Source organism: Sphaerodactylus townsendi, linkage group LG01 (assembly GCF_021028975.2).
Source record: "Sphaerodactylus townsendi isolate TG3544 linkage group LG01, MPM_Stown_v2.3, whole genome shotgun sequence".
Taxonomy (NCBI): Eukaryota; Metazoa; Chordata; class Lepidosauria; order Squamata; family Sphaerodactylidae; genus Sphaerodactylus; species Sphaerodactylus townsendi.
In genome coordinates, this window is record NC_059425.1 from 118379401 (window position 1) to 118405459 (window position 26059).

General features: G+C 42.0%; 2 protein-coding genes across 2 annotated transcripts; one reads left to right on the plus strand and one right to left on the minus strand.

Moving 5' to 3' along the window:
- Positions 1–196: 196 nt before the first annotated feature.
- On the minus strand, positions 197–7594 carry CALHM4 (calcium homeostasis modulator family member 4). The gene is given in 4 exon segments (XM_048505688.1): positions 197–225; positions 4541–4916; positions 7219–7428; positions 7520–7594. Coding segments are annotated over 4 exon segments (690 nt in total).
- Positions 7595–10824: 3230 nt separating this feature from the next.
- Positions 10825–25251, plus strand: TRAPPC3L (trafficking protein particle complex subunit 3L). Its single transcript, XM_048509012.1, has 6 exons — positions 10825–11009; positions 13391–13438; positions 13721–13818; positions 16650–16749; positions 20289–20474; positions 25209–25251. The coding sequence occupies exons 1-6, from the start codon at positions 10968–10970 to the stop codon at positions 25233–25235; spliced, it is 501 nt and encodes a 166-aa protein (XP_048364969.1). The 5' UTR covers positions 10825–10967; the 3' UTR covers positions 25236–25251.
- The last annotated feature ends 808 nt before the right edge of the window (positions 25252–26059 follow it).

The following is a 26059-nucleotide window of genomic DNA, read 5'->3' on the forward strand; positions in this document are numbered from 1 at the left end:
GGAGTATAAATAATATAAAGGCCATCACGGATGGGAGGAATCAGTTTTGCTCATGCATACTTTAGTTGGTCTTAAACATCAAAAGAGAAGGGAGGCCAGCTCTTAGATACCATTGCTGTTCTCAACCATAGGCCTAGCAGAGCAGCTCCATCTTACAGGTCTGTGAAATTGTGCAAGATCCCACAGAACTCTGGTCTCATTTGACAGAATGTTCCATAGCCAGACCTGAAAACGACAGTCAAATAGTTTTCAGACTAGGAATAACCAGCAAGTTGATGGCTCAAAAGTTGACTACTTATATCTCATTTACAAAGGATTGAGAAGTAATAGTCCTTTTTAATCCTCTCAGATGATTTTTGTATTCAGCTATCAAATGCAGTCCTTTTCTGAAATGTGGCCATAAAATGGCTTATGACCTTCACCCATACCTGTAATACAGATAATACTGGATACTTTCACCTTCAGCCCTTTCAAAATTTGAAATATGGAAAGAAGAGCATGGCCATATTTGAAGCACTATTTAATAAAAACTCAGTCAGTTTAATAAAAACTCACTTGTCTTAGATTTAAAAAAAACCCTCCATAATCCAAGTCCTAAATAGAATCTTTGTTTCTACATTTGTGAGTGGGGGAAAAACCTCAGTGTGTAAAAACACTGTAACCAGGGCAAAGTCCAAATATACCAGTTTCCCCATTATGAGCAGAAGTAAATTTATTCATTTTTCTATTATGAACAGAAGTCATGATTGCCACTTTTCCAGGAAATAATTATGTTGTCAATAAGACAGAAAATCCAATGTGCAGGACAAGGAGCTGCTAGTATAGTGCTTTCTCACACTGATACTTTTGATATATTTCTGCATTAGTGGTTTCTCATGACAAGTATGAAACTGGGGGCAAAATGCTTGTTATTTAGCCTTTTAATTACAGGCAGGAGCAAATTTGCATAGCTCTTGGGCAGATTCCTCATGGGCCAAAAACAGCAGTGTGAAAATGGTATAAAATGGTTTAAACTGATACACTGTTTTCACACTGCTGTTTTTGGCCCATGCGGAATCCGCCATAGACTTGCTTGGTGTAAACTGAACATAATAAGATAGGGGGATCAATCCAACCTAGTGCTCCCCTCCCTTATTATAGCCCTAATCCAGGGGTCTTCAAACTATGGCCCTCCAGATGTTCATAGACTACAATTCCCATGAGCCCTACCACTTGGCCGTGCTGGCAGGGGTTGATGGGAATTGTAGTCCATGAACATCTGGAGGGCCATAGTTTGAAGACCCCTGCCCTAATCCTAAATGACTTTGGTCTGTACAGATCCCCACGAGCCCCAGAATAGCCTTTTCAGTGGGAAAAGGGACCCCCTCTTTTGTTTTTCACCAGCAGAAAAGCTGTCAGGATCCAACCTGCTGATATCAGGTTTGTATCTCAGCAAAATACAGACTCACATATGACACATTTGTTGCTAGTACTATACATTTTAAATACATCAATACAGGACAGAATGCTTGGAAACAGCCTATAGTTGGACACATTCCAGAAGAGAACACGGCAATTGAATGAGCACTACATGCATTTTGACTACCATGTATCCCTGGCATGGCTCCTTTTTCAGAGTACTATTAAGACAGTAAGTTGGATCAGGGGAATGCTGTGGACATAGTTTAACTTGTCTTCACTAAGGCTTTTGATAAAGTTCCACGCGATATTCTTGTTGACTGGTTCGTAAAATGTGGTTTGGATCCTTTTATGATTATTTGTAACTGGTGGACCGATCACACTCAAAGAGTGCTTATTAATTGTTTTTCATCCTCTTAGGAGTGACAATTGGAGTGCCTCATGGATCTGTCCTGGGGACTGTTGTTTAGCACCTTTATAAATGATTTGGATGAAGGAATAGAGTGGGTGCTCATTAAATTTTCAGAAGATACTAAGTTGGAGGGGCAGAAAATACAGCAGAAGGCACAGTATGATATAGTCACTAAAAAGGCAAATGTAATTTTGTGCTGCATCAACAGAAGTATTGTGTCCAGTTCACACAAAGTAATGGTATCACTTTGCTCTGGTTGGACTTCACTAGAAGTACTGTGTTCAGTTCTGGCCACCGTAGTTTAAGAAGAACATTGACAAGCTGGAATGTATCCTAGGAGGGCAATGAAGAGGTCTGGAGTCAAAATTCTATATGGAAAGGTTGAAGGAGCTGAGTTTGTCCAGCTTGGAGAAGAGAAAACTGAGAGGTAATATGATAGCCATCTTCAAATATTTGGAGGACTGTTTTATAGAAAATGGAGCAGTGTTATCTTCCATTGCCTTAGGAGATCCCATAAGCGTCTTATAAGATGTTGTTATCACCTCTCCACAAAACTCACTCTGGCCGTTTCCGCACGGGCGGAAAATGACGGCCTGGAGACGGTAAAAACACCGTCTCCAAGCCGCCATTCATACCGGACGGGCGGCGCTGGCTACCGCGAGCCGCCGCCGGCTGGCCTGCGAGCCGGCGTATTCGGAGAACGCTTAAGGAAGCGTTCTTTAGTCGGAATCTGTAGCCGTGAAGCCGCTGCGGCTAACGGCGGCGGCTTCACACGGGCGCCTCCCCAACCCGGCACTCACCTTGTCCCTGGGCCTCCGGTGTCGCTGAAGGCCTGGGGTTGCACGCCCCTGCCCTGGCGCCGGGCTTGAAAGCGAGGCGGCGCGGGGCCAGGAGGGCGTGTCCCCAGGCCTCGGCGACACGCCGGAGGCCCAGGGACAAGCCGGGTCGTGCGGGCGCCGGCGCTCCGCGGCGCCGGCTGCCCGCCTCTTCCCAGGACCGTCCGTGTGGACGGTCCCCACTGGCGATCTTCGGTGTCGGCGCGAGAAGCCGCCCACTCCAGCCAAGTTTCCGCTGCACCATCGCGGAAAGCGGCCTCTGCTTGGATTCTCCTGCTTCTTCCTTCTTTAGCTTTAGGGTATGCCATGGGTCTAATTTGGAGCGGGAGTAGAGAGGGCATCAGGGCGTGATCTTGTTGATGGCTTCAGAGAGCTGTCTATTCAAGTCCTCTATCAACTAATCCAAAAAGTTGTTGAGAGGCATCAGTTCCTGCAGAGCTTTTTGGAAACTAAGCAGATCTTTAAGTCTCCAGAGGCAAACATAAACAAGTTTGCCACTTAAGCAGGGGCGTTGGGCATGCCTAAATGGGCCTTCAGAGCATAATGGTCTAACCATGGCACTCAAATAGTAGAGCTCAGTTCCCCATCTCCAACCCCATCCCTAAAATTAGATCCAGCTTTTGGCCTGATTAATGTATTGGGCCTAAAACAAATTGGGAGAATCTCAGTGCTACCACAGAGGATACCAAGTCCAAGGCCTGTCTTGAAGAAGCCTCGACTGCATATGAGTTGAAATTCCCAAAAATCAGTAACCTGGAGAACTCCAAGATTTAGCCTGACATCATTTCCAGGAACCCTGATAGGGCAACTGGTGGTGTGCTAGGTGATTGATACATCAGGCAGTCTCTCCTCATCATCCCACACCAGGCCCACACACTCAATACCTGGAATTTCTGAGGCAAGGAGTGCCCCAAAAGAGAAAAACTCCCATGTCAGCACTCCCCCTCCTCGTTTCCTTGCCTGTAACTGGTGTAGGACCAAGAACCCAGGAAGGAGGGCAGTTATTTTAAGGGAATGACCTCGCCCTCCCTTTACCAAAGTCTCAGTCACGCATGCTAGGTCTCCATTATGCTCTGCAAAAACATCACTCAGAGTACTATGGATCTGGCATTATACAACATAAGTGTTGGAAAAGGGCTAGTCTCCCTAGCCACTGCCCCCGTAACGTGGGATGAGTCAGAGATGTGAAGAGTACCATGCATATCCGTATCTCTGTGCTCTTCCCTCTCTGTATCTCCTCCCACCCCCATACCTCCCATGCCCCCCAATGACTGGAATCTCTAACCTTCTGCTGGCCGCCCTCATCATAAACATACCTTCCTGACATTAACAGCTAACCAACAAAACCTTATAATCTACAGCATCCTCTGTTCCAGCTCCCATCCCTGTAGCTGAATATCTGCCCTCCTCTCCCTGTTTACCAGGACCACTTCCATACACAACCAAGGAAGAGGACTAACAATTTCAGCCCATACCAGCACACCTGGTCTGCTTCTCCCTGCTAACAGCAAGGGTTCACAGTTTTGCTAGCTTGCCCATCCCAGCACCCTTGACAGCTAATTAATCTCCCTAGGTAGTCCTAAATGCAGGAAATTAAATCTGCCCCCCTTGCATAGATAATAAAGTCTATGGTATTTTTAATATGGTTTTTCAGAAGTTGCAACCTCAGGTAGGAATTTACATTAAAAAAGAGAAGATTTTTGAACTTCAGAAATCTGGCCTCATTTTCTTGTATAGAACAACTTTATTCATGCTCACATTTTCTTTTTTTGTTTTAAGAATACTCTTTAAACAGAGTATAACAAGTATCAGAAAGACACAATAGATCAGCTGATAGTGTATTTATTTTGAAAGGCACAACACACACACATCCAAGCCTCTGTTTCAAACTCACAATTTGGTTTATTATTAATTTTCATATATTTTGTATCCACAAAGTCTTCAACTGCCCAAACATGAAGGAGACTCTAATCATAGTGCTGCTTATCCACGATTGTTAAGAGGTCTAGCCCAGAAATGGATCTCCAGTCTGCACATGAAGGGATGCGGATTTCTGTGATATCTTCCCTGCCTGGAAGAAAGCCAGAGAACTTCTTGATGTGTTGTTTGGCTTAGATCTTGGAGTGCTGGATGACAGCTTGCTCAAATAGCATCTGCTCATTATGGATGTATCTGTTCCAGTACTGGAGGTGCAGGAGACAAACACCTTCCCAGGCAACAGGGCATGAAAGAAGTGATGGCTCAACTGCTATCAAAAGCCAGCCAACAACCTTTGAAGAAGGGGGGAAAGTAATACAAATCACTAGCAGTGCAAGGGTAAAACTACCTTTTACTAATCATTTAACTGCCAGGGTTGGGCTGTGGCTCAGTGACAGAGCATCTGTTAGGCAGCAGAATGTGTTTGGCAGGTTCAATCCCTGGCACCTCCAGTTGTAAACACCCCACCGCAGGTGATATGAAAAGGATCTGGCTACAGGGTCCCCACCCAAGATCCTGAATAGCAGCTGCCAATTTGAGTTGGCTGTACTGACCTTGATGGACCGACGGTATGATTCAGTATAAAGCTACTTCTTGTTGTTGACTTTTTGTCAGTAACCAAATAATATGTTCTAGAATAAGTATATAATTACACACAGGGCTTTTTTGGTGGGGTACTGGGTACCGCCACCTTTTCTGTGAGCTCTTCAAAGTACTGAGGGTAGAACTGATGGGAATCGGTGAAACCTTATATATACATACCAGCATCTTTTTTAAAAAAGTATACACACATGCTTTTTATGGAGACCCATGAAAATCAGTAGATGGATCCAACTTTGCCAATGATGGAACTGCAGGCTGCAGTGCTGCACTGTCTTGGCAGTAAGTACCATTGAAGTCAGTGGGGTTTTAATCTGAGTACATACGCAATAGGATCAGACTGTAGAAGTATTTAGGCTTATAGTAATGATTCTGGGTTGGGAAATTTCTGGAGATTTGGGAGAGGACCCTGGGGAGGAGAAGGACCACAGCAAGATATAATTCCATTGAGGATCCATGTCCTCCAGGGAAACTGATTTCTAGAAGTCTGGAGATCAGTTGCAATTCTCGGAGATCTCCAGGTTCTACACACAACTGAGCCATCAACTGTCTATATGAAAAAAAAATTCTTCCTTAATAGGTCCTTTATGTCATGAAAACCATCAGCTGCCCATTTCTGCACACTGAGCCTCTATTTTTTCTCCAGGCATGTTGCCAATCATGAACTCAGCGGCTTCACTACATATCAAAATGCTGACAAAATACAGACATTATTATGCCATTTTCAGTACACTAATATATTACAAGAGACTGGCCCTTCTGAGGTAATCGCTGTCAGTGGAAAGTTCCAGGTTCAATCCCCAGCATCTCCGGTAAAAAGGATCAGGCAGTTGGTGATGTGAATAGTGTCGACCTGAGATCCTGGAGAGAAGTGGATTAAGCAATAACTGGCCTTGCGGGGTAGTCCAGCCGGCTCTGGGCAAGAAAATTCCTGGAGATTTGGGGATGGAGCCTGGTAAGGGACGATTTGGGGAGGGACCTCCATGGAGTATAATGCCACAGAGTCCACCCTTCATCACAGCCATTTTCTTTGGAGAAACTGATCTGGAGATGAGCTGAAATTCTGGAAGATCATCAGGCCCCATATGGAAGTTGGCAATCCCATGAACCAAGGATCTGATTCAGTAAAAGGCAGCTTCAAATACATTCATGTGTTTACTTTGTATAGAAGGCTGAATCACTGAACATTAAATAATGAAAAGGCTTTTCAGTAAAGAAAGTGGAAATGAAGGGTGATGCGCTCAGTAGCAGAATGAAGGGGGGAAAGTCAATATGTAGGCTTCATTCCCAGTAAGCAATTTGCTATGTGAAGGAAGATTTCTTTGCTTTTATGTTCCAGTGCTCAAAACGTTTACTCATACTTGTTTCACAACGTCTTGTAGCTTTTAGGAATCTTAAAAAAAACTTACAAAGGCAGCAGTGCCCTTGAAAATAACAGAGAAGGGGATTGACTGTGCAATGCTCTTTCAGTATAATTAAGTTTAGAAATCATATTAAATCACTATAATTATATTTAGAAACTGTATACATCCCACCACTCCACAGACCTACTCTATGCAGTTCACAAAGTCAAAGAATACAATAATAGCAGAACCAGCATACATATTAATAATAAACAGTAATTAAAATAAGTCAGGGTATAAAATAGCTTGAAAAGGATGCTCACAAAACAGTCCTGAGATTAGAGGGGAGAGGGAGCTGCTTAATGAAAAGCCTGCAGAAGTAAGTGCTGTCACATAGAAGTAATAAGCCTAAGTGGAGAGAGCATTCCAAGTTCAGGATGCCACCACTGAAAAGCCCATCTTCTGTTACTGCAGAGAGCAGAGTAATGCATTTTCAATCCATTTTCACAATTGTTTGCAAGTGGGCTTTGCTCCAGCTGCAAAGTAAAAAACTCCACACAGTAAAATCCAGCTGCAAAGTGCATTGAAAGTGGATTGAAAGTGTGTTATTCTGCAAGTGCGGAAGGGGTCTGAAGCAAACTCACTCATTTGCGCATATTCAGTAGAATCCATTCAGTACTGCCGCTGCCATCCATGTTGCAGGAGCAGCCAGAGCTCTTCCTGTGATGCTGCAGAAGACAAAAGAGACATGTTTGAACTGCAACAAATGGTCACGAGTGCTGCATCCACAGATCGAAGCCTTTTCTCCAGCAACCAGTCCCCCAGCTTGATCATTCAAAGCATAACCAAGCATCAGGCACTCCTAGGAAAGCTAACCCATAGCAGACATTATGCATAATCTGACAGGGGCAACAGAAGATAGAGAGAAGAGCTGCAATCTACCAATATTAGGATAGGATAGCAATTAACACATTCACAACAACAACTTCTTTACCTTTTAGGAAAGTTAACCCACTTGTAAGAGACATATTAAAGAGTCAAAGGAAGGGCTAGCCAGTTAGAAAAGATCAGATCGCTAGCCTCTTATCAAAATGAGGATAAAGCCAAATAATGGCATAGGTTTTCCTTTTAGAGGAAACTAATCTGACCTTTATTTATGCTTCCATTTTAGGGTCTGTTAGAAATAGGTAAAAGGGAGTATGAGAAACTATCCCATCTCATCTTTGCTGACGTTTCCCAGGCTCTCTAATTTCCACTAGTTGCTTATCCTTGACATGTTTACACCTGAGGGGAAAAAGAAGGAAAAATGGTACCCGCTTGTTTTTAATGGCACACAAAGAGCAAAGGCTCAAAGGAGGGAAATAAAAGTGGTTATCTCACATTACTCCATAGCAAGGTCAGCCTTGCAATTAACTGAAATTGTCAGAAATAGATTCTGCTCCCCTTTAAAGCCTACACTGTGCTAGTTAATGTATTGTTGGTTTTCTTTTTAGACATAATTGGCAAACAGCCGAAGGTGGGAGAAAGCATTGTCCAGTGGGGCTGTTTGACATACCACAGCATTATTTTGATGTTGATGCTCAAGGTTTTGAAATATTTGTAAATCATTAAATAGGATTTGTGCTGTTTTGGGCACTGTGCTCTGTTCACAAAACCCATTATGGGTTTTTTAAAAAATGTTTGTTTACTCCTTGTGCATTATTTAATTGTTTTTCTTTAGGCTTTGTAAAAATCTGCTTTCCCATTGATTTTGTCTGAAGCAATGGATTTTCCCCCCTCCTTAAGAAAGCTTTGGAATGTGCAAGGTCTTTCCATGCTTTGATTTTTAGAAAATGCATTAGTGAAGAAAAACAACAACACAACAACGGAACATCAATACTGTTGATACAGGAAATTTGGACAGTCGATAACATCTTTACGTTCTGCAGTGATCTTGCATTATAAGTGTCTAACTTCTGAGTTTAATGAATTGGGCATTAAGGCTGCAATCTTACACCCTTATTTTGGTGGAAGGCCCATTGAACAAAGTTGAGCTTGCTCACATCTCTGGGTAAAATGTGCAGAGGTCTGAGTTGCAACTCTTTGCTTCAAAGAGGGAGGAGTCAGATCCTCAATCAGGATTCTGTTAGTCTGACTCCTCTGCAGGAATAGAGGCAGGGAAGAATGACAGACACTTTTAAGCTGGATATGTTTAAGCTGTAATGGTTACCAGTACTCTGTATGGATTGAAGGGTTGAAGTTAATAAAATTTAAGGCTGTGATCAGGGGTGTACCACCCAGGGGAACATATGGAGTCAAATGTCCCCAGGCTGCGGCCATTTAGTTATGTGGGTGGCGGAAAATCGACCCCCCCCCACACACACCCCTCCTTCATCCCCCCACCCCCAAGTCCTGACTTCAAGATCTGGTGCAAAAAAACGTTGTTTGGTTGTGGTTGGGGAGGGTGGCCTCTCATACAGGAGTGGGGGCGCGGGGGGGAACTCAGATTTTGCACTGGGCTACATTTTCCCTAGATATGCCTCTGGCTGTAATCCTGAGCATACTTACAGAAAGCAGGCCTTTCTTTGAGTAAACATACACAATATCAAATAATTAAAATTTCAATTTAGACTTATAAACTTGCACCCTTTTTTAAAAAAATTGGGAACTGATTTAACATAATGGCTAGGAGGTAATTCATTCAGATCCCTTCAACCCTGTCTTAGCAGGTCGTCTTAGGCAAGCCACTGTTTGTCAGCCTCAGTCCCCTCTCCATTCTTCAATATGGAGGTAATGCTGACCTGCTCCACAGGACCGTTGTAAACAATTGTAACAAAATAATGTGTACTAAGAACTTTGAATGCTGAAAGCGTAATATGTTATTATTAAAAATAAAATAAGGCTCACATTCTACACTCCACCTAATGGGGGAGGAGGGAATCAATGATACCATCCTTTTTACTCCTTGAAAACTTCACTGTCATTTGGAGCAAAGCCAAATGTGACAGTGTCACAGAATTATGTCATCATCAGATCACTCACCCCCAATCTCCTATAAAGTAGGTACAGCTTGGGGGAGACCGAAAGCACCAAAACTGAGCAGGTTTAACAGACCCCCCCCTTTCAAAATAGCTTCTCTATTGCAGAACCAGAAGTACCAGGACTTGAATTGAGAAATTTTGAGTGAGAAGACTTGTTCTTCTCATGCTGTACATTTTATTCTGCGTTAGAGAGGTGCCATCAGTTCTAGTTGTACAATGATACAGTCTTTTGATGAGTTTTGTGATAGCATGGCCTACAGGAACTGAGAAACCTCCCAGTGGAAACCATCCACTTGGAAGGACTCACTTGGGAGCAGAGGCGAAGCTACAAGGGGACCAGGGGGTGTGCATTGCACCAGGCGCGCTCCTGGGGCGCGCGCAAAAATTCAGGGGTTTTTTTGGTATTTTTAGTGTTTTTTCAGTTTTTGGCCTACAGGGGGCGCAGTTTTTAGGCTAGCACCAAAATTTCAGGGTATGTTTAGGAGACTCTCCTGATGAGGTTTGGTTCAGGGGGTCCAAAGTTATGGATGCCCCCATCCCCCATTGTTTCCAATGGGAGCTTGTAGGAGATGGGGCTACACCTTTGAAGGTCCATAACTTTAGACCCCCTGAACTCAACTTTACCAAGCCTGGCTTGTATCATCAGGAGAGTCTCCTAAAGATACCCTGAAAACGTGGTGCTGCTAGCCTTAAAACCGCGCCCCCTGCAGGCCAAAAACTGAAAAAACCCTAAAAATACAAAAAACACAAACTAACATGGGGGGAGGCGCAAAACTCAGATTTTGCACCAGGCTCCATTTTCCCTAGCTATGCCTCTGCTTGGGAGTAAATCCCATTGAACATAATGGGACTGCTCCTGATTGTGTACATAGACTTATCAGTATCAGTTAACTTTAATTATAATTAGTAACCATAGTTCTTTAAACAGGTTCAGGTTTCTCTCAAATATGAGCATCAAAAATAATTGCACTACCACAAGGCCACCCAGTTTGGTTTCTATATTTTTAACTATCTTTGTCATAATTAGACTTTTTAAATGTTGTTGCCTTGCTTGTATACGGTTGATGCTGTCAGTTTCTCTATGGTGGTTTGTAGTCTGTCTTAATAGATCCATTACTTGATCTGAGTCAGGCTGTTCTCTTCTGAAGCAAACTTGCTTCATTGCCAATCAGATTTCTCTTAGAAGGTTTGAAGCATGTAAAGAAGAGGAAGAGCATCAATAAAAACAGCAACTGTAATGCACGGAGCTCATTTACAATCAGAGAGCAGCAAGGAAAAAATTAGCCAGGATAAAGGAAGGAGTGCAGTTATGGAAAGGCAAATACGACTTGAACAAGAACATATATAAGCAGAAGACCATAAACCAGAAGACTCAAGAAAAATGTCACGACCAGCAAACAGAAAAACCGAGAATCACAAAATAGTAAGCATGATTTGACTATGTAATTAATGATACACCTTCAGATAATATTTGGTTACTATGGGGATTAATTAATTAATGTCCTCCTAGATGTTGCATGCATCAATGAGGGAGATATTTTACAAACTATGGCATCTGTTTCCTGCTGTTCTTCCATGGTGCTAAGGGTGCTGTATGTCAGGCTCTTCTAGCTTAGTCCCTATGAGGGAAATTAGATTGAGAAACAGTAATTTGTCTGAAGCCTTCCAGGGAGTTTGATGCCTAAGTGAAGATTTGAACCCTGCTTTCACAGGTCAAAACTTTTTTTTTTCAGGGAAGGCGTATGGAAAATAATAACAATGTGAGTCAGTGTTCCGAATGTAAAGATTAACTACAGCAATAGGGCCAGGAAGACAACCAAAACAAACTTGTTAGCTGCTTTGTTTTGTTTTTCATGCTAACACTTGTTCATATGCTTCTCAGATGTTTCCAGTTCTTTGACCTATAGCAAAATAAGTAAGGTTCCCCAAAAAAGGGATTAATTTTTAAAAATTCTTCTTTGTCGCCCAGTGTTGAGAAGACCAGTTATTCGAAGACCATTCTATGTTTACTTCTATGTAATCTGAAAAAAAGAAAACCTCACAACTAATCTCTGTCTCTAGTCATTCTTGGTGCCCAAATAATTAGCAAATATTGAAAATTCCCTTTCATGGTCACCAGGTGGCAGCTCAACGAATGAGTATGTTTGTGCCACTGACTTGTTAATTCAGCAAGTAACTTTTTGCCCTTTTGAATTCATATTTTAGAAAAGGAATACGCTATTGCTTGCTGGATATGGTTGCTAACAGGGAAATATACAGTAAAATAACTTTTTACAGATTCTTACATGAAACTTTAGGATTAAAATACCTAGTATTTTTGATTTTTTTCCCCCTTGCAAGAGGTAGTTTATGTTTTGGAAGAGAAAAAAAGGTACCCTGTGATGCCCAATAGAATAAGTCATTGCATGATATGACATATAAATATAAACCTATTCCTAGCTGATGCATTCCCTTCTGCTGTTTATCTATATTATATTACTAATCATCTGATATAAGCTCTACAAAACTGGGATACAACATGGGAAATCCAGATTATTCTATACAAACAGAAAGAGAATTCAAGGACATATAGCAGAACAGTCACAGTGAGTGAGCTGCCTCTGTACCATTACAAACTTTCGTACCAAGAATCTCTTGGCATTAGGGTTGCTAGCAAACCTGGCAAAAAAAGACCCTGCCTCTTTATTAGTTATCCTTCAGGTGATGTTATTTATCTCACAACATGGACAGCTTCAGCTATTCTCTTCAGACATTAAGACTTTATTTAGTAAAGGCACAAGATGCTTTCATCTAGGGTTTTTGCAATCCTACTACCTGATATACCTCTGATGACTTCCTGGGTTCCCCCAAATGCAGTTCTAAAATTACTAGCTCAGGACACAGTAGATGTGTGCCTGAATCTCCTCTGTAAAAGAAGTAATGGAGGCTCCTGAATTGGATCAGAGGCACAGTGCTGAAGAAGGGCTTGGACAAATATTGACAGATAAGGAAAATAGCACAGTGGAAGGGATTTAACCTTTACCCTTAGACTTTTGGCCCTACTCCAGTTTCCCCTTCCCCTGGGCTTAGACTTGAACGTAAAGCTGCTAGGAAACTCAGTCACAGATCTTCAGCTGACAGGTTGTGTTATAGTGGGTTTCTGGTGCAACGCTGGTGTGAATTAAAAGTGTATCAAGGAGTTCATCTATGAGAAAGCTAAAAATAAATTCAGTCACCGTGGTTGCTCTTCTAGAACAGTCAGCTACAGTGTTTGGTAGGAGATAACTGTAAGATGTGTTCATGTTTTGATAGGGCAATAGGTCTGGCCCCATGTAAACAAGGCATTTTCCTTAGAACCCTTTGTACTACAAATAGGTTTCTTTGTAGGCAGACCAATGAAGGGGGAGTCAGTGACAAGTCTCTCTCTTTTAAATTTAAAATTGTTCTGGTTTTGAAGTTCACTTTAAGGCCACAGTGTGTTCAGAATGGGTGATTTCAATCAGCAGTTTCTTTTAAACTTGGTGGCATTTTAATACTGTTCATTGTGATGAGAAATGCACCATTAGGATAATATGAAAACAAAATCCGGTGTACGTTAAACATGCGCAATTTCTAATTTAAGTGTTTGGTACTTAATGTATCTGTATTTCTTTTCCAAGGATTGCTTGTAGCAGTGTGACCCATTTCTTTTTAAACTGTTAAACTTCTTTTGCATTTCATTCCATCACATTTTCCTCCTTCCTTTTGTATTTTCAGCAAAGCAATATAAAGAACTGTCCGACTTTGTTGCCATGTCCTCCTTTTTAATTTTTCTTTATTTTGTAGGACTGGCATTTGCCCAGCATTTCATCCTCTGCATCAGCACATCATATGGTATGCAGCATGATTACAGCAGCTCTCCCCACACTGCATTGCTTTCTCCTGGGTGCTGGGATATTTGGAGGATTGGTGTCAGGCTTGGCAATTTGTGATGTTGCCGGTATGATTGACAATATGTAGTGCAGCACTTACTGAGTGCCAGAAATGAACTCTTGTTTTTTAACTATAGAAGGTTTTTATTGGAGAGCTGGACCAAGTGGGTGGGAAGGCAATCTGCCTCTAAGTTGTTATGTTCCTAACCCATGTTCTTCACTCAGTATTTCCTGTAATTGGCAGAGCAGAGAGCTGTTTGTGCTCACCTATGGTGCTCTGGTTGCCCAGCTGTGTAAAGATTATGAACAGGATGAAGATGTGAACAAATGTTTAGATGACATGTAAGTAACAAGGGTATGTTCAGGCACAGTTACATATTGACTTAGGAGAACTCAGTCTTCCTAATTTTTTTCTCTTGCCTAAATCCATATGAAAATTCCAAAATCCAGGTCAGAAAATAGGGTACAGTAAAAAAATATGAAAATCATTCTAGCATTAACATGTTATTGCTTTTCTCCTCTGAGATTACCAGTCTCTATCTTCTAGCAATTGTTAGGTTGGAATGCATTGGTTACTTCCGGGTGGATCCCATCTACATATCTAATTTCCACATGTTCCCCCAGCTACAGATACCTAAATCCACAGACAGGGGGCATACTGTCCCCCTACAGATGTTTCTGCAGACTAGGGGAACCCCCTAGGTCTGTGGAAAAAAGTGAAAATTTAAAAAATGGGTTAAATTCCCCCCAAGTAAAAATCACCCCCCACATACACACCTCAGACTGGTGACTGTGGTGACTGTTCAGTCTGGGAGTGGGCAGATCAGTGAGTGTGGGGGTGAGAGCTGTGCCAAGGGAGAGGGATGGGAAGGATGTACTCTTGCTGCAAGTTTCTTATGGGTCCCTCCTTGTGATATTCTGAAGAGCTATCCAGAATGTTCTTGCTGATTTTGAAAGGCTGTAGTACTGTGCTCCTGTAGACATGCAGAATGGCAAGATTGTTGTAACTATTGACAGACAGCCTCTGATAACAGACATAGTCAAGAAGATGTTCTTGGCTGGTCTTTCAGATGGCAAGAGAAAACAGGGAAGCAGCAATAAGGCAAATGTTGGATCCAAGATAAAATGAGCTTGAGTTGTGTGGTTGCTGAAGATTGGTCAGGTAGTGCATGTTGGTATATTCTGCTGAAGCTGAAGCTTTTAAATAGTCCCCAAGATTAACCCAGTACAGGGCATCTCCACAAGACAAAAATGAGATAAAAGGTAATTGCAGTTTCATTGCTATATCTGCTAATAATAATCTCAAGAGATACCCACTTCCACTCAAGATTTGTAATGTGTTCACAGGCCATCTAAATTGGGAGACATGACTATTCAACTGGTTTGGAAAATGTGACTTGAATTGGTTAATGGTGACATACCCCTAGAGCAGAGACTGTTACAAAACCTATTCTAGAAATGAAGAAGGCCTGATATGTGGTTGACATCTATGATATGAAAGAACTGATTTTTCTCTTCAGCTCATAAAGTATTTGAGTTCTGAAAATTAAAATGTTTCTTAGTGCTGATGACATATACACTTGGAGTCTGTACATTTCTGAATAACTTTGTGAAATAATTTGCAATACTACAAATTCGGGCATTTGGTTATACGTTACCCAAATAAACAAGCATATCCTAACTTGAGGTTGCATCAGCCAGCACTATTTTGTACCTCATTTTGAAACAAAGAGATTACAGCACAGATTGGACTGCTGTGCGTTGTTTTTGTGTCATGCACAGGCTGATCCTAGACTAGAGCATTAAATGCTTTCCCATTAATTGCAATTATTTTCCTGGTCAGCACCATTGGGAATAGTGAGAGTTTAAGAAAGAGTACAACCCCACCCATCCACCCCGCTCTGAATCCATTTAATCCCTTTCCGATAGACAGAGGTGATACTGTTTATAAATGTTCCATTAAATTTTAAATAAAAGTACCTTAGTAATATTTTTATGTCTAATAGCTAATACTATCTTTTGACTTCGAATTAGCTGCTTTATCTCTTGCAGGTAAGATTGCCAGTAGGCCGAGAGAAAAAATGGCCTGTCCCTTTAACAGAGGTTTAACTTATGGGCAGTTAAAGCTTTTAATGGCATGGAGGTAAATAACATCATCAAGCGGATAACCTCCCCTTACATGGTGACGAACCTATGGCACTCCAGATGCTCATAGACTCCAATTGGCCATGCGGGTAGGGGCTGATGAGAACTGTAGTCCATGAACATCTGGAGTGCCATAGGTTTGCCACCACTGCAAGCATATGTTTTTCTGCAGCTCTGTTTACCTTTAAGTCAAGCATGTCGGGTAGCTGGTGGAAATTTCCCCTACAGCTCTATGCAAGGACAAAGTTAATCATTTGACCTTTAGCTAGGGTTGGTTTCTTGGTGGACATCTGTTGGGTTCTTGAAGACAAACCCTGTTTTATTATTTATATGGTACTTCAGACTTGAGGGCCTCTTTTTGGTTCTGATATGCTTTCAATTCAGCCTTTGGAAAAGTATAGAAAATAAATTATTTAAATATATAAATATTGGAATTTATAAACATAAAGTTAAATATTTGAATAAATATATAAATGTTTTAATCAGTTTTTAGCTATTCTTTTAGCTGCCAAAGGAATTGCAGCAAATGCCATGCAGGTGATATTGATTAATTGATTGATTGATTGATTGATTGATTGATTGATTGATTGATTGATTGATTGATTGATTGATTAACTGAGATCATCAGGGAGAGAAAGTTTTTGGGGAGACAGACTGTCCATTCTAGGTTCCCAATGGACATGACTCTGAATTGCTGAATTGCTTTTTAATATCTTTGGTCCTGGGGAGAATTGGAGTTGGACTGAAAAAAATCCAGTTTTTAAAAGAGCTATCAGAAGCTACTGAGACGCTTCCTGATAACCAGCTCTAATGACATAATATTTGATTGTCATTCCTTCCTTATCTCCTGTGTCAAAAATGGCTTGTATTGTGGCTTTTGTTAGGTGTTACAGTCACAAGTGGTGAAGGTAACCTGGAAGTAGGGAAGTATTACTACTCCCCTGACCCATTCAGCATTTTTTTTGATGAAACAAAAGAAAAAACAGAGAAGAGACAGAAGTGGCTAACCTTTTCCCCTTTCACGCTAGGGGATACAGTATTGGCATCAGGCTGATTGAAGACTTTTTAGCTCGCTCTGCTGTGAAGAAGTGCCGGAGCTATTCTGAAACTGCAGACATAATTGCACAGGTACAAAAAGATATAGACCCTGCTGTGATTTGACAAGACCAGGTCCTCATTTCCCTGATCCTCTCCTGTAATGTATTTGGAATATTAATTACATCATCAGCTGTGCAACAGACAAAAATCCAGTTTCTAGATACATGCTTTTTTGACACATTATTTTCAAGAGCAACTCTATATGCCAGGTAGTCATTTGTATGTAGCATTTTTGTTCCAGTATATCGGTCTTTGGTTAGAGCTAATAGCAAAAGCTTTCTGGCAGGAGAAGGACCACAGCCAATGGAAGACCGTCTGCTTGGCTTGTAAAAGGCCTCAGGTTTAATCCCCAGCTTTGTTTTTTTTTTACTATGCTGCCTTCCTCAAACAATCTGTGAAAGGTAGGCTGCAGAGAAATCACTTATATGTGTGCTACAAGCTTGGCATAGTAATATGTGAATTGTACTACATGACATGGTAGCATATGAACTGGCATGTTTTTGGGCTCAGATACCTTAGTCCATTTCATATGTGTGGGCTAACTGAAAATGCTGCTACTGTTTTCTTCTAACAAACAAACAAAATCAGATCTTGCAGTCTGCCAACATTTTTGCATTTTAAGATAACCTGATTCTGGCAATTGGCCTAAAGTTCTCATTCACATATTCACCCACCCACCCAAAAAGCAAGCTTGATGTTTTTTGGGATGTTGTGTTAGTTGGCCTAACTGATGCTCAAGAGCATATAGGATACAGACACTGTTCAAGTTCCTTTAAGTGTTACACAGAAAAATGCCTTTGAATGGAGTGACAATTATCTAATTGGCAATTCCACCAAAGGGGCCCCTTTATCTTGACAAAAGGCATCATACGGTGGTGGTGAGTTTTGTATCTAGATTCTGTGTCTTGTCCTTCATTGTTTCATTTGGCAATCCCTGAAGACTCATGTCTGAACAGCAGACCATTTTGCTGACTGAGGGATTAAAACTCTAAAGGAAAGGTGGAGCCTTCATAAACTTTGCTACTGTCCTCGTTTTGATGGGTAGATCACTATCTCGTTTTAGTTCCTTACAAATATAAATATTTATTTAGAGGTTCTGAATTCTGCAAAGAGATCGTGATTGATTTCTGTTACCACGGCTGTTGTATTTCAACCCAGAGCTTTAACATAAAGCTGAGAGTAACAGACAAAACATGATATTATATAAATATCATTGTAGCTAGCCCATCAGATTAGAACCAGATTGTAATGAGAATCCCTAGCTGCAGTCATCAAAACCACACTCAAAGTCTGAGTAGGCTCCATATCAAGTATTTGCATAGACTGTGAGTGCCACATGAAGGGGGGAAATTGTTTCACTACAACATATGGAGGGTACTGCTACTAACCTTTGGTAAACATATATAATAACAGACGCTTACACAGCAGTTCATTTCAGGTCTTTACTAGAGTTCACTTTGATCCTAATAGTTTTATATGTTCATAAGGGATGCTTCACACATAAAAATACCAATATCACTTGGGTGCATGAAAAAGCATTGCTCCATTTTATGTGAAGGATGTGCACATTCTATTTGTAACAAGTACACTAAGTAGGGAGCTATAGTCACCATCTTCCTCTTTCTGTGTATATGAAGTGGAATAGATAATGTGTATGCTTTACACATAGCTGTTTTGCCCTCTAATCTGCTCCTGTTTGTCTCATCTTCTAACTGAAAAAAAATTCTTGTGTGGCAGAGCTGGGTTTGTAACAGGGGCAGGAGAATGACTCTGTGACAGAAGGTACTGAAGAAATTCATGTACTGCGACTATGTTCCAGGATTAGAGCATGGAGCTGAGTTACCCCCTTGTGCTGACACATGGATCTATACACTCAGTTCTTCAAGACACTGTTTGTACAAATTTGCTTATAGTATTGAAATACAAACTGACATTTCCCACTTTTAATTTTAACCCAACTGTTGGACAAACCCACAAATGTATGTTTATCAATCAGAGGGCCAGCAATGGTAGCTTGGACAGTATTGGCTAACTGCTCAGGTGACAAGAGATACCTAGACTTGATCCTGCTCACCTTTGCTGGTACTGACCATCAGTGGTAGCTAAATATGTTACTAATTCAGAACTACAGTACCTCAGAACTGGTTGCAGGGGTATAAACACAATTATATGCACATTGTGGATGTCATCTTTGCGGTAAGGTAACTACTTTTTTGTTTTTGCAGTGTACAGTGTAGTGCATTATTATTTAGTCTGTCGATATATATATTGCAGTTTGCAGTTTTAGCCTGTGTAAGCCACCAGCACAGTGCATAGATCAAGTCATTGTAAAGGATTTGTAAAGGATTTTCCATTTAGATTTAATAGCATCTGTAAGGCAACAATCTTTGATGGCTTATTTGTGGGATGGCCTAATTTTAATTGAACACATGTCTCAAATTAAAAATCCTCTTATATTTATTCTAATTGGATGTGTAATGAGGAAGTAACATCCTAATTTCATTTGTGAGACATAAGAATACACTTTGAAGACTAGTTCACTCAAAGGAATGTGCATGGATCTCACAATTAACAGTGAAAATCCTCAGAAGTTTCCAAACAAATTGAACTTCTTCAAAATAGATTCCAGTAACCATCAGCGCAGCATATTAGGTACATAATCGTACTTCTATGTAAGAAAACTTTTATTTCAGTTTCTTTAGGTTCACATTTTCTTTCAGTTTCTTTCCATTCAAAAAACTGAAAAGAACATGAGGCTGGCCAAATGAAGACTATTGCAGGCTGAGATGTGTACCCTCCTACTCAGTTTACCCTGCACCCAACTAGAATTAACAACATGGGACAACTTGTGTGGGTAAGAAATTGGCCATAGCCAGAGGATTATTGACATGAAGCAGAAGAAAGCAAATGGCGCAGCGTGGGGGGGAGGGGTGATCCAGGCCTCTAGGCAGCCTGAGTGCTGTCCCCCAGAGTCAACCGAGTTCCTCGAGTCCACCTGCTGGAGGAACTGACCGCAGCAGCAAGATTAGAGTAGGGCCTTCCAGGTGGGCGTTGTGACCCTGTCTGGTGCCCCCTTCCAGCCACCACTAGGGGTGTTCCAGCCGTGGGCTTGCTCCACCCCACCTCTTAAGGAGGTGTAATGACAAGGGAGCTTCCCCAGCTCCCCCTTCCCAGCTGCTCTCCCCCTCCCCGCCATGTGCAACCTTCCAACCATTCAAATAAGTTTCAAATAAGTTAACAACCGGTTCCGGTGGTGAGATTCAAATAATTTAACAACTAGTTGTTTACAAGCACCATTTTAACAACCAGTTCTGCTGAAGTGGTGCGAACCTGCTGAATCCCATCACTGGATATGTCCTCTTGTAATGTGACACTTTCTAAAGAGGGAATGGAGCATTGTGGAAATTTTGCTTGAATATGGCACTATTTATGTGTGATGTAACTCTGTTATAATTCTGACTCAAGTGGACTGCAGAAGATCAAGGCAAGAATGGTCCTGTTAGATAAAATGCTGGGAAAACATTGTGACATGGTGATGAAGTGATACACATCTCCCTTTTCTTTTCTAGGGTGCTTTCAAGATGTATCTGGGTGTTACCCCTAGTGTGACTTGCACTAATGCCAAGGGGAATGAGTTCTCCCTCATTTTGGATAAGAATCCCCTGGTTGACTTTGTGGAAGAATTGCCGGCAGCGCGATCTTCACTTTGCTATTGCAGTCTTCTTCGTGGTGCCATTAGAGGTGCTCTGGAAATGGTAAGGAACTGTACATGGACACTGTTACCTTCCTCTTAAGTTAAGATATGAGGCTCATAGCCTAGCCTTGGTGTAACAGGGTTATTCCTAATCTAGAACTGGGCAGTGGCATGTGATCTTCATTTTCTTATAATAGGACTTCAGTTATCCAGCTGACTAGGTCACCTTCCCCCCCCACCCCAGTAGGGCTATGCAAATTCTTGCACCCCCTCCTGGCTGACCTTTCCAGTTTGATAGCCCTGCTCACAGGAGTTTCCTTCTAGCTCTGAACTTCTCAAGGCCTAGTTCAGTTTCTATAGCAAGTGTTGACACAATGGATAAAGCTTCAGGAAAACCTTCAAATTCATCATCTTCCTTGAAGAAGGAGGACAAGGAGAAGTCTGTGAGACTTTTTCTGGGGAGGAGTGCCAACTTCCCAGGGGACAAGGCTGGCAACCAGCAGGAGCTGCTGAGAACCAGGCACCCAGAACTTCTGGATCTTCCAGTTCCTCAAAGGATGGACCAGACATCTCAGGGGATCATGTCAATTTTCTCTGGTACAATGGTGGTGGTGGCCACTTCATCAGTGAAAATTGTCCTTGTCACTCCTCTCAAAGTTTTCCCACCCAAGGGATCAACTGGGGCGAGGGAATGGCCCCGGGAGGCTCATCTGTCACTCAGCCACCATCTTGTTTGTCTCCTCATGCAGGCTCAGGTGGACATAAAATGGCCGCCACACCTTTTTCCTGACTTTCCACAAGGACAGAGTGGGGGCTGGGCCCAGCAAGTGCAGTGGAGTTTGGCATGGCAGCAAACTACCTTGGCGAGGGAAGGGTGGGGTTGTACACCCCTGGATTGACTACTGAAGGCAGGAGTCAAGAGTGAGTTCAACCTTCTGACAGTGGAGCAGAGAGCAGAGCAACATGTCTTCTGGGACAGGCAGCTCCTCTCTGAGCCTGAGGCCCCCAGATACCGCAGCTCCAGTAAAAAAACAAGCAAAGAGACACAAACAGGTCCTGGTTCCCACATCAAAAGAAGATCCACATGTAGAAGAAGGGGAATGGTCAAGGAGGACACTGGCAATCCTCTGCATGCCTCTTTCAGCCTGAACATTTTCAGAAATTGCTGAAGAAGGATATTGATGCCCTCATCCTGGAGGTGGTTGAATCTGAGAACCCCTTCCCTTCTACTTCATCTAAGAAGCCAGATAAGAGGGGTTTTAAGCAGCCTCCCAAGCCTGTTACTACTTGACCCTGCCCTGATAACTTTGAGGAGGCTTTTAAATTGGAATGGGATATGTCATCTGTGGCCACCACTCTGGCAAATATAACTAAGAATTTCTCAATACCCTATATGACACTATTATGGATGCTTTAAAGGTACTGCTGGTTGACTCATTGGTGGTGGGTCTTTGGTCCAGGACACTGCTGGCCAAAGATTGTGATAATGCACTCGGAGATGCCCTGGATAGAAAGAATGAGTCTGTGTTTAAAAAGGCCCATGAAGCGAATTCTTTGTCATTCAGGGCTTCTACAGTCCTGTCAGTGTTTAATAGAGCCATTGTAATCTGGGCAGATGGCCTATTACAAGACCCTAACATCAGTTCTGAAGTGTTGAGCACATCCCTGCTAAAAATCCAGAGGGCCGCCCAGTTTCCAGCCAATGCCTCCTTGGGTGGTGTGCAGTTCAATGCCAGCACTCAAACAGCCAGTGTTCTTGTTCACCAGAATATTTGGTTGCATAACTGGAAGATGGATCCAACCTGGCAAGAGACATGGTTTTTTTTTGACAGACTTCTTTTTGGTGAACCAGTCCTTGACAGGGTACTTCTGGAAATGAAGAAGAAAAAGGCCATGCCACTGTCATCTGCCTCCATGTCTAAGAATAACACTTCCAAATTCAAGACTTTTGGAATTTATCATTCCTTTTATCACTCCCTGGGAAACAGGGGACAAAGAGACTTTCAGTACAATACAGCATCTTTGTACAGACCTTGTTGTCAAGAAGGAGGATCATACCATATGTGGGACAAGCCTCAGCCCAACAAGGCCTTTTCTATCTTACTTAGAAGTTGGGAACCATCTGCTGCAATTCGCCAGCATCTGGAGCCAATCTTGCTCTGATTCTTGACTCTTCAAGGTTGTGCAGCAGAGTTACAGAAACAGTTTTCTCCCCCTTCCCCAAATCATTTCACTGGTCCTCTGTGCTGACTTCCCCTTATAAAGGCCAGATCTTAAGGTTGGCAGTGACTCACCTCATACACATTGGGGCCATCAAAGAGGTGCCCAAGAATCAGACATTCAAGGGAGCTTCATCTATACTTTTCATGATTCCCAAGAAGTCAGGAGAATGCAGAGCTATCTTGAACTGCAGAGCTATCTTGAACTTGCAGTAGTGGGGGTAAACAGCTCAAAAAGAAAGCCCACCTGGTCCACCTGAGACTTTGGGTATCCCTCTCTAGATGACATCCTGATTAGAGTGGCATCCAGGAACATGCTAAACAGGAACACTCACATTACTATGACCATTCTGGAGGAGCATGGTTTTCTCTCAAACGTAGATAAGAGTCATCTGAACCCTTCCACAGAGATAATTCATCTGGGGGCAAGGATAAATTCCCTGATGGGGAAGTTTTTCTTACCTAAGGTAAAGCAGCAGATCTTGTCAGAGGTACGATTGTTACTGACAAAAGATGTGAAGGACCTTATGTCCGTATCAGCCTCACTGGGGCTGCTAGTATCTTTATTGGAGATGGTGCCTTTATTGGAGATGGTGCCTTCCATGTGCACCTGCTTCAGTGGACTCTGTTGCTGTATCAGAGGGACATCGCTTGTCCATAGGGAGGTGCACTTACCTGCATCCTTGAAGAAAGAGCTGGGGTAGTGGACCTGGCCATTGCATCTCATCAATGGGAAATGCTTTCTTCCAGCAGACCAAGTGATTGTTACATTTGATACCAGCAAGGACAGCTGCTACCTGGTCATCTTTTTCCACCTTTGTTCTCCATTATAGGCTTGACCAGCAGAGGTCAGTGGTGGTGAGGTTTGGAAGAAGAGTGTTACAGTATGCTCTGGAATTTTAAAAGGGGAAAGAGAAGGAATGTTGATTAACAGTTGTATCGTCAAATTGGATTATAATAAACAGTTGAGTTGTTTGCTGTTCATCTGGGACATGTGAATTCATGATTACTCACCCTCACTAAATACAACTCCAGTATATAACTAGCTGGATAACAATCCCTACTGTAGAACGATACCTAGGACTTACTAGTGAAGGTGTCTTCTCTACAGTAGGGTGAAGTTATCCAGGATGCACTCAGGTCTGATAGACTGTTATCTCTGGATAGGGATTGATTATAGCTTGGCTATACTGGAGAGGCTGGCCCCCTGTCATCCTGGAGAAGGTGAAAGAATTTGCATAGATCTCCCTGAACTATTGGGGGCATAACCAAACATCTAGATAACTTCACCCTACTGTAGAGAAGACACCTTCACAGGTAAGTCCAACATATCATTCATGCACATAGCACATCCTGCTATGCCTCTGAATTTTCCTTGTGCATTTGTGCTTAGTTATATTTCATGATGTCTAGATGTAGTAGAATGCATTAAAACAGTGAGGAGAAAATCCTTAGAACCTCAAATGTGATATTACTCATACATAAAAGCAGAATCTTAAACCAATGGAGAGTTTTTCCCCATTACTTCTCTTTGAAAACTTTAGGGTTGTACATCAGAATAAGCTTGAATGTACTTCTGGGTATTTGTGAAAGACCGTGATGTTGTATACATTATATGCATGTATTAAGAAAAAGAGAAGAGTTTGGATTTATCCCATTTTTCTCAACTATAAGGAGTCTTAAAGCAACTTACAGGCTCCTTCCCTTCCTCTCCCTACAACTGACACCTTGTGAGGTAGGTGGGGCTGAGAAAGTTCTGAGAGAAACCAGGGGTAGGGAACCTGCGGCTCTCCAGATGTTCAGGAACTACAATTCCCATCAGCCCCTACCAGCATGGCCAATTGGCCATGCTGACAGAAGCTGATGGGAATTGTAGTTCCTGAACATCTGGAGAGCCGTGGTTCCCTACCCTGACTAGCCGTTCGTCAACTCTAGTAGGCTTCATGTGTAGTAGCAGGGAAACAAATCCAGTTCACTGGGTATAAGGTGGAGGAATAGAGAATCAAACCCTATTCTCCAGATTAGGAGTCCACTGCTCTTAACCACTATACCATGCTGGTTCTAAAAACTGGCATCCTTAAGCTGGGGCCAACCTTGGTTGGCCTCCAGTCTTTTGGCCCCCCTATACATCAGCAAGGTTGCCCATGGAGATGCACCACGATTTTGAGTGGGCTGCATTCTCTATTCTCCTCTGTGGAGGAGTTTCAGGTGGGATTTTTAAAACCTTTGGGCTTCCCCACCGCGAGAGCATTGATCAAGCAGCACCATCCCTCGCCACCCATCAGCTCTGATTGAGCTGTAAGTTTCCACAAATTTATATATAGGGTCTATAATGGCATCTAACATATATAGCAATACGTAATGTACCCATGCACTCCTGTTCAAATGGTCCCTTGAATGTGTAGAAGTAAAAGAGCCAGACGGCATGACCTTTCAACATAATCATTTACATTCCCAATGAACATAGGGCTGAAAAGGTTGCAGAAAGGAATGCACCTAAAAAATAATCTGAAGAAAGAACTGGAAAATAAATGATTTCTTACAGTTAATTGACTAGACTTTTTTTTTATTTCCAGGTAAATCTTGCCAGCCAGCTTTTTTAATTTCATTCAGGACACGCTAGATGAGGTGACAGAAATTAACCACGTCAGAAGGAAAGTTGAGGATAAAAAAGAAAAGAAATAAGTGAAACCAGAGTCAGAAATATGGGTCACTAATAGTTTGGCACTTTCTTTTTGTACCTGCTCATTAAGAAAACCTGATCCCAAAAGGGGAGCCACACAAAACAGGGAATTGACTGTGGATCTCTTCCTGGATCAGGTCCATCACAACAATGAGCATACTGTGCAAGGAAAGATTTCTAAGCATCCTACTATTCAAGGTATGTGGAATGCCACTTTTAGCTAGATCAGTTGACAGTGCTACCTGGTCATTCCTGCTCACTGAAGCACCTCTATGTGTGTTTAGGTCACCAGTGGGGGCTCTGAACTGAAATTATGTAGTTCTTGGCTCTCATGAGTAGGGTTTCCTGGTAGTTCGACCCACTTTGTGTTAATACTTCCCCCAAGGCTTCTCTGCATAAGTCTAGCATAGTTTGAAAAAAGGGTTATCAAGATGCTTTTTTTCAGGTAAAGCCTGTGTGGAAATTGTCTATCTTGTAGCCGCTTATATGTTTAGTAATTTCTTGAATTTGGATTTCTGTCTCTATTTTTTAATTGGAATTTACTTTTAAAATAAAGGCTTATTTTTAATTGTGTGTAGTTTAAATGAGCTTGCTATGGAGATTAGATAAAGAAGGATATACATTGAATAAATGCTGTAAATTCACGGAATGCTGTAATTATTTATCCCATTGTAAAAAATTCTAACTGTCTTAACTGAGTCCTGATAGGCCTCTCTCTCAGGACTAGAGTTATTCCCATGGGTA

Bases quoted from the DNA above. Each gene is read 5' to 3' on its own strand.
- TRAPPC3L (XM_048509012.1), top strand. From the start codon at position 10,968: ATGTCACGACCAGCAAACAGAAAAACCGAGAATCACAAAATA. The intron at 11,010-13,390 runs GTAAGCATGATT...TTTATTTTGTAG, and splicing joins AAACCGAGAATCACAAAATA to GACTGGCATTTGCCCAGCAT. The intron at 13,819-16,649 runs GTAAGTAACAAG...CTTTCACGCTAG, and splicing joins AACAAATGTTTAGATGACAT to GGGATACAGTATTGGCATCA.